Genomic DNA, 9149 nt, shown 5'->3' on the forward strand with positions numbered 1-9149 from the left:
TATTTACAAAGTAATATACAGATTGAAGTATTAGCCGATGGTGGTTTCACTCGTTCTCGTTTGGGTCTTGGTTTACGAGAATGTTGAAATTGGTTAATATGTGGAAAAGATTAATTATTTATTTTCATGTGGGGGTAAGATTATTCAGTTTCTGAATATTAAGTCAAAAATAAATATCAACTATTTTATCATACTAATAATTTCTTTTGAGAAATTTATAAAGACAACAGGATGGTTGTAATTTTGGAGAATCATGAAGATGATGATGCAGAGAATGAAGTTGCATGCATGTTGAGAATGAACAAGTCTATTTGGAATTTTGATTCTACTTGTGAGGTCAGATTATTTAGACTTGTTGCGTGTTAATTCATGCCTTTTAAATACATGAATTAGATTGCGTGAGCCTTTAAGCTAGTCTTTAAAACTTAGTGGATACTACGAAATCAAATAAACCACTAGTAAAGACTAAGGTAGTTCTACTAAGGCTAAGGTGGTAGTGTGAGCCCAAAAATATATATGCTTAATAAGATACTATTGTGAGTAAAAGTATCAAGCATAATTCTTTAAAGATATCTTATTTAAACAAAGATAAAATTCACAAATGATTTATTGGAAAGTAGTGTGATGAGTATGAAAGTGCATGTCTAGGATTGGTTCTATGAAGACTTGGTACTTAAGCGTGCCTAGTGCACCACCTCTCTCTTTCATAGAAACCTACCTGGTTCATTGTTCATTATTATGCTCACTATTCCAATACTATGACAAGATATAAACTCTTAAAACTTAGTGCAGAAGTTAAAAGAGTAAAGATTAATTTGGTTGAGCGGAATACCAAATTTAGTCATAATAAATAAAATATATGGTGATCTCTTTAAGGCTAATATGTTGAATATCATGAATGAGAATATGATAAACATTATTAATACCAAAAGTGTGTTGTAGCTATTAAATCTCTTTAAGTGATTTTCCTAAGTAGAGGAAAGAAAAGAGATTATATATTTCAGAATTTGTGCTAAAATCTCTTGTTTTAAACTTGAGATAATTTTTCTTGATGTTAAGAAAAATCGAAATTCATTTTGAATGAGGAAAAGTCATAAAGAATTTCTTATTGGTTTATGCATTTTAATCTTAATGATTTGTAACTTCTCAAAACTTTGAGAATATAATTATGTGTAAACAAAATTTGAGTTTGTTAAAATATAGTTTTATGGCTAAAACTCATAACAAACTTTACTCTAGTATGATTGAGTATTTGTTTACACGTTGTTCAAGACACTTATGGATATCTTAAAATATTAAAAATGTGGAGGTGTCTTAAAATGTAGATTAAATGCATAAACTGAAATAGAAAATATTCTATTCACTTCTTCTAGTATTTATACTAGGTCTTCTTAAGAAATTGATTTCGAGCCTAGAAGAAGTAAAAGGCTATTTGGACCAAATTTTATCACTTTCTTTATTTATGAGATAAATGATTTAGACTCTCTTTCTGATCATATAGCTTAAATATTATATGAGAATCCTAAAAAAAGCTATAAGATCTATCGATTCTAGTTCTAGAAAAACGCTATTAATGATGAACTAGAATCAATAATGTCTAATGATACTTGGGAATTAGTTGATTGCATAGAGGATTAAAACCAATCTGTAGCAAATGAATCTTCCGGAAGAAAATGAAACTAGATGGTTTGATCCAGTGGTACAAGGCAAGGCTAGTTGTCAAAGTGTTCACTCAAAAGTTTGTTTTAGACTATTTTGATTCTTACTCTCCCGTTATGAAAATCTTAATGATTCGTGCATTATTTGCACTAGCCTCCATTCATAAGTTGCAAGTACATCAAAAGAATGTTAAGACTGTATTTCTGTATAGAGATCTAGATGAGGAGATCTATATGGGAACAATGGTACATGAAATTTCATAAAACTATACTTAGTTTTGGTTTTGTTGTGAATGGTTCGGATGCTTACATGTATTCAAGGATGCTTATGTGTATTCGAGGATGTTTGGTACTGATTGCATCATCATAAGTTTTGTATGTTGATGACATGTTGATTTTCAGTTCTAACATTGAGTCCATTAACAAAACAAACAGTTTCTTGTCCACTAAATTTGAGTTAATGGATATGGGAGAAGTCAATGTAATCTTAGGAGTCAAAATTACCAAAACTGAAAAGGGATTTTCTTTAAGTCAAGTACACTATCTTGAGAAAGTGTTAAAGTAGTTTGACAGTTTTGATGTCATCCATGTTCAAACCCTTGTGACCCTAGCATATATGTCTTTAAGAATAAAGGAAGTAGTGTTTCCCAAACTGAATATGATAAATTAATCAGAAGCATAATGTTCTTAATGAACTATACTCGGCCTGATATTCTTTATGATGTGAGTAGACTAAGTAAATATACTCATAATCCGAGTTATGAATAATGGATTGCTCTTAGACGCTTACTAAAGTATCTTAAGGGTACTTTAGATTAGAAACTTGAGTTTGTTGGCTATCTTGCGGTACTGGAAGGATATTGTGATCCCAACTGGGTTTCTGATAATGGTGAGGTAAGCTCTACAAGCGGGTATGTTTTTACTTTAGGTGGAAATCATCAAAGTAGACTTGTATTGCTTGTTCTACCATGGACTCAGAGTTTATAGCTCTTGAACTAGCTAGGCAAGAAGTCGAGTGGCTCATAAGCTTGTTAGCAGATATTCCATTGTGGGGAAGATCGACTCCTCCTATTTCTTTATTGTGTGATTCACAAGCTACAATATGTGTACAATGGTAAGAAAAGATACATTCGCATAATGCATGAATCAGTTAGACACGCATAATGCATGAATCAATTAGACACTTAATAAAGAATGGAGTGCTCGCTTTAGAGTATGTGAAGTCGGAAAGAAACCTAGCAGATCCTTGGTCCTCGATTTATCGAGGGGAATGGGCCTAAAGCCCATTGGTTGAGGAATTCATGGTGGATACCCAACTTAGTTATCTAAGTTTCATATGGTCAAACGAAACCATGGAAAGACTCATAGTGCACATTCCTACTGACTATCCCTATGATGAATAATGTGCTTGCCCAGGATGAGCTTAATTGCTCTTAATAAATTCATAGCCATGCTTTGGGTGGTCTTAGTGAGAAAGACTTGATGAATTTACCAATTTTGGCTGAATATCTATTCTTAATAAGTTCATAACCCAGAGTTGAGTGGGTAGTTCTAATCGTATATTACTAGATGAACTTACCGCTTGAGAGGATGAGTTTTATTAAACTCTTAATGAATTCAAACCCAAGAGTTTGGGAGTTCCTAGTGAGAATGACATATTGAATTCATCAAATTATGAGGTTGAATATTTATTCTTAATGATTTCTTATCCTGGAGTTTGGATGGTTCATTTTTAATGAACTTGAAGAAAGTCACCATACCCTTTGTGAGGTTGAGTTATTATAAAATCTCTTAATTATTTCATAGCTCAGTTTGAGTGGTTTATGTTAAGATAGACCTGATGAAATAACCTACGTAAGTGAGAAGGATTAGCCACCTTCTATAAAAAAACGTTGGGTCATTTTTCTAGTACACTTATTAGAATCCTGAGGAAAGAGGGCTAAACATATATACGATTTTGTATATACTCTTTATAGACACATTGAGGACTTTGGTAGATGAAGGGGTTAGTTGTGTGTTATGAGTTTACCCCCATCTTAGAAAGTTCCAGACTAGTTTTACTTATCTAAGAGAAGGATTGCTCATCATCACTATGTACTAGTTCCAAATACATTCACTAGTGCTTAAGCAACTAATCTCGATATTTCTCTTCTCATGTTTTAACTTCATTGCTCTCATCTTTACGAAATAATTCTTTCGCATTAGTGGGGGAATGTTAGTAATGCTCAATTTGTAACAGTCTTTTAAAGGATTTTAATTCTATATTCAATAGAATTAAATTATGATTTGGAAGTGACTATTTTGCCCTCACTATTTAACCTATAAATAGAGGGCAATTTCATTCACTTTGATATATCCTAAGCAAACATTTTCTTTTAAACACTCATCTCTTTTGAGTGTTGTTTGAGTTGAGAGAAGAGCAATACCACCAAGTTCACTCCAGTTTTTTGGTGTACGAATTCTTGGAGAGTCGTGTTAACCTCAGGGGGTTGTTCGTCCATTGTAGCGATTACACACATCGGGGCGAATTTGCTTCTAAGGCAGTGGATTACCACGACACGGTTATTATTCTGATTGATTATTTTATTTAATATTTTTCAGTCAGTGATAACGCCTCTTTTTCAGCAGTCTATTTTACCAACAACTCAAAATTAATTTAGTTAAAATTCAATCAATATTTGAATTGAATAAACTAGATTCGAGTTCGAACTCAACTCGAATTCTCAATGAACCGAAGCGAGCTACTTGATACTCGACTAAAAAACCTCGCGAGCTACTCGAAAGAAATAATATATTAACTTTTATATTTTTTAATAAAAATATTAATAATATTAACATTTATACGTTACTTTTAAAAATATATATAAAATAAGTTTTCATATACTAAGGTTCGAGCTCGAATTGAGTTTTAATTTTTTATTTTGAGTTCGAGTTGAGCTTGACAAGTTTAAACACACAAGTTTTTTCAATCGAATCACATTTAATTTCAAAGTTTTTGAATTAAGTTGAACTCAACAATACACAACTTAGACTCGACTCAGCTCGTTTAAACAATAATAATGGAACCGAGGTAAAAATAAGGGTTTTGCGATATTGGCCCAAATATGAGAGAGGGTTTAAGTCCCGATTATAAATCGAATAAATTAGATAAAAAAAGATTGCCTCCATAATAAATTTTCATAACACACAATTTGAATTAATCAAAGAAATTCTTAAAGATCAATATTTTAAATAAAATTATCATACCAGCCAGTTGAATAGATCAGAAATAAAAAAATTCAAATATTTTTATAAATTAAAAAAATGAAAATATTCTAGAGTATATAAACACAATTAAATAAAAATAATAACCTAAGACATCAATTTTATAAATTAAAACAACAAATTTGTTAGCAAAGAAACTACTGGTTGAATAACTTGACCTGTAAAATGGATGATATATATAAATTAACAAAATCTATCATCCTTCTTATTTTTGTCTTTGTACCATTACATAACTCTTATTAACTTACAACATAATATATGATTAAAATAATAAATAAGTAACACCCAGCAGCCAATTCGCAATTACTTTAAATGGTACTCGTCAATTTGATCTGATTTTATTATCATTATAAAATATTTGAAGCCAAACATTTAATTATTCAAGGATTTAAATGTATTTAGGTGAATATTATCCTCTAATTTTTACATAAAAATATATAAATAATTTAAATATTATAAAAAAATAAATAAATTGACAATATCATTTTTATTCGGTGATTGATTAGTAACAAACAATTTATCAAATACCATCAATATGGTCATCCAAAAAAAATGGGGTTTTCATCATTGACGGAACTAAAGTATTATTGGCTTCACTACAGACAGAAGGCAAATATTGATGATATGAAACAAAAAGTAGAAAAGAATAATAATTACCAACATTGGTTGATTTAATTAAAGTGATAAGCAGTTTGATATCGCTTAAGTAAAATATAGAGTTTGAATCTTGTGTATACAAAAAAATCTTTATTGGGAGACTCACCAAAATCAAGTGTGTGACGCGGGTCGGTCTGAATTAATCAGGACAAAGCTTTGAAACCATAAGAAAAAAAAAATAATTGTGGTAGCTGGATGGATATTGATTGTGTCTTTGTTTTCACCAAATACTTTTGATGATCATATTCATGCCTTATTATATATAATCTTAGAGACTGACCAGCATGCATCATTCTTTTGTGGGGTTAGACTTAAATGTGCTTAGCCATTGCTAGCTGTTTATATTAATCTTATATTCACCAATCATCATCTTCCTCTTCAAACTTTGAATTTGAATTTTAGAATCTAATTGAGAGAGAGAAACCTTTAAAAAGGAGGGGGAGTTTTCATCATTTCCACATGCTCCATAATTATATGTTGTCCTGTCTACAAGATTCTCTTCATTATTTTGCTTGCGACGGCGACTGTTTTGTCATGCTCCCAATTGAATTATGAACACATTACAATTGATGGGTTTCTTTTGTTAGTGCTATATGACATGGGTTAGGTGAAATGATAAAAATATGGTTATTGAAAATAATTCGACTTTGATTCAGATTTAAGAGTCACGGGACTGCACGAACATAACGATTCAACGTTTTAAAGGATAATTGTTATTTTTAGAAGTTTTCGAGATTATATGAATCAAGCAACCTCAGTAGTTAAAAGATGATTGTTATCTTTAAAAATTTTAAGTTCAAGCATGATATTTAAGGGGTGTTTAAGTGTTAATTATTAAATGATTGTAGATCTTTCTAACAGGTATTACCTTATAATCACATTAGACTAATAAAAAATCCCACATGATTGTATTAGCTGTTCCGAATTATAATGGTTAATCACTAATTTTTCAAATTAAATCAACTGAAAAATTATAGGTAGAAGAAGACTATTTCCACATGAAATTTCTTGGAGATTTGAGGCATTTCTGAAACCAAGTGTAATGGCTCAAGTAATAGGGGGAAAATTATAGCATTAAGATATGAGAATAATGCAATAATTTTTCCGGGTTTCCGAACATGGCTTTTCCAGCTATAGCACTCGGATTTTGCATCTTCATCGTCTTCCACGCTGTCACCTCCGGTAGTCAAGGTCCCTCTGGTGTTCGTGGCTAACTGGAGAGGACCTTGTGGAGAAGCGGACTGCAAGCTGCTCGTTTTCGAGGATTCTCCGTACTGATCTTTGGATGTCCATGCACGACCACTTCCCAAAACAAAGGCTGATTGTGTCGTTGTGGCTGGAAGTCTTCGCGTGTGTAGTCGGTATTTCTGGATAGTCAAGAGTTCTTGCATCAATATTCGACATCAAAAATCGAATACGAATCAAAATGTTAATAAACACATGATCTATGTCTTTTCACTACTTTGGAGAGATCGAATTACTACGAAAGATGGAAAGAGGGATTAAGAAGTAAGCTCCTTACCTGCAAATGACTCTTAACTTCATCATTTGTCAAGCCATCTACTTGCATAAGTTCCCTAATCTGCTTTGGAGTGGCCACTGCAAAAATATTCAAAGAACTTCGACTCATAAACTTGAAACTAAAACGATCAAAGAATGATTTGCAATTAAAAAGAACACTACGATCCTATGATCCCGATTCCCAATGGATCGATTAATACCACAGGATATTCTATTTCACATAAGCATATCTAATCATCCATGGTCTCAAACCAAACTAATCATACATGCACAAGTCATACACATTCCCAAAGACCCTTGTTGGACTCTAAACCATGTTTTCCATCTTTGAAGTGAAACCAGATCGAGTGATAAACGAACACATCTGATCTTTCCCGTTAACCGAACTTTATAATTCTTATCTAGCAGGTCTAGAAGAACAATCAATCCAAGAACAGCAAAATTAAAATTGCAACCAGCTAAGATCATTTCCAATTGGTCTTTTATTTCTCACCTTGAGAGCCTCCTAGCTGCTGCAAAGCATTGACGAACCTGCGATGCAACTCGGGCGACCAGCACCGCCTTTGCTTCCTACCAGCCTGCTGCTGCTGATTGGAGAGCACTGCCAACGGTGCCGACCGAAAATTCGATTGAGCGTTGGTTGCAGAACACGAAACTGCTCTGCTACAATTCGTCCTTGATCCCGTAGAATCTGATTCCTGTTTCTGATTCTTGATTCCGGGTGTCAAAAGCGTTAAACCAGGAACCGGTATCCCCGTTTCTTCTTTCCTCACTGCAAACCCCAAATTTGCCTTGAGTGGCATAAACGTTCTAGCTCCTCCCCTGTTTTTACATGGATTTCCATGGTTTATCTGTTGTAAATGAAGCAAAAAGTTGTTAAATTTCAGTTGTAAATGACTCATTCAGCTCAAATATGGGGTCTTCAGTGTTCTTCAAGGTACCGTATTAACTAGAGTGTCATCATCATCGGCATTCCAAAGCTGAACTGAACGCATCCAATTTTTCTTGTCCTTATAATTGTTGCAGTTGTTGTTGTTAGAGCCTTCTTCCTTTTTGGTGGGGATTAAGGAACCGTCCTCTTCACTCTGATCATTTTCCTCCTTGTTCTTCAATGGAATGAATTCTTCTAAAATTGGTTCAACGTTTCTCCCCATACATTGCAGAGACTCCTCTTTCAATGCTACAATCGCTGCAATAAAAAACAAAACCCAGATTTTGCGTTAGATAAGTTCAATAAAACTTAAAAAAGAGCAAAACCCAAGTTAAACCAAGCTGGAGGCTAAACATTTCTTTTTTTAAAGAAAAGAACGAAATCAAGAGCTCAAAAGGGAGCCAATTAATTGGGTGATTAAAATTGATTGAAGAAACGAACCATCATTCAAAAGAAGCATGCAAAGAGGAAGTTCACGTTTAAAAGCATCGATCTTTTTCATTTCTTCTTCCAACCCTTTCAAAATTGCATCGACTTTCGAAGCCTTATCAGAAACGTTTCCGATCAGTGAAACTTCCTTGAAGAAATTAGTGATCTTTTTTGGTATAAAAGTTGGTCGAAAATCCAAGCTTAGTTCTGGATGAACCAAACCCATTTTCGATCCTTCTTTCTCTCTCAAAATTCTTTTTCCTCCTCCTTTTCTGAGAATTTCTTCTTCTTCGTTATCTGTCGAAGATGATAAATGAGAGGTAGAATGAGGAGGGAGGCAAGAGTCGGGATCTCAAAATGGAATATATAGAGACAGAGGGTACAGAGAATTATTTGTTTATTAATTTATAAAATAATGCGAGTGTTGAGTGAGAGAGAAGTTTTTCTTCTTCTTTTCTTTTGTTTGGGAACATAGAATCTGAAAATAGGAAAAACTCTTAAAAATGGAAAAGAAAATGGAAAATTTGGAAGACTGTGATTTTTTACATGGTTTTGAGAAAACTCTTGAAAAAATCACTTCCGAGTCCTCACATATTCAATCTATGACTCGCCCATTTCTTCGAGTTCACTTACCCTTTTACATTACTCGAATCTCTCCATGGACGGTTTTGGTTTTAATTTTTTTAATA

At 33.0% G+C, this 9149-nt stretch overlaps 1 protein-coding gene across 1 annotated transcript; it reads right to left on the bottom strand.

Moving 5' to 3' along the window:
• Positions 1–6550: 6550 nt before the first annotated feature.
• LOC120204916 (transcription factor HHO6-like) lies at positions 6551–8948 on the bottom strand. Its single transcript, XM_039204908.1, has 5 exons — positions 8473–8948; positions 8042–8289; positions 7594–7951; positions 7102–7178; positions 6551–6946 (listed from the first exon to the last, which is right to left on the bottom strand). The coding sequence occupies exons 1-5, from the start codon at positions 8684–8686 to the stop codon at positions 6551–6553; spliced, it is 1293 nt and encodes a 430-aa protein (XP_039060839.1). The 5' UTR covers positions 8687–8948.
• Between the last annotated feature and the right edge of the window lie 201 nt (positions 8949–9149).

Source organism: Hibiscus syriacus, unplaced genomic scaffold (genome assembly GCF_006381635.1).
Source record: "Hibiscus syriacus cultivar Baekdansim isolate YM2019G1 unplaced genomic scaffold, ASM638163v2 tig00011761_pilon, whole genome shotgun sequence".
Classification (NCBI taxonomy): domain Eukaryota; kingdom Viridiplantae; phylum Streptophyta; class Magnoliopsida; order Malvales; family Malvaceae; genus Hibiscus; species Hibiscus syriacus.

Excerpts from the sequence above, each read along its gene's own strand:
- LOC120204916 (XM_039204908.1), bottom strand. The coding sequence starts at position 8,686 with ATGGGTTTGGTTCATCCAGAACTAAGCTTGGATTTTCGACCAACTTTT. Across the intron at positions 7,952-8,041 it reads ATGACACTCTAGTTAATACG|ATAAACCATGGAAATCCATG; the intron begins GTACCTTGAAGA and ends CATTTACAACAG. Across the intron at positions 7,179-7,593 it reads GCAGCTAGGAGGCTCTCAAG|TGGCCACTCCAAAGCAGATT; the intron begins GTGAGAAATAAA and ends ATATTTTTGCAG.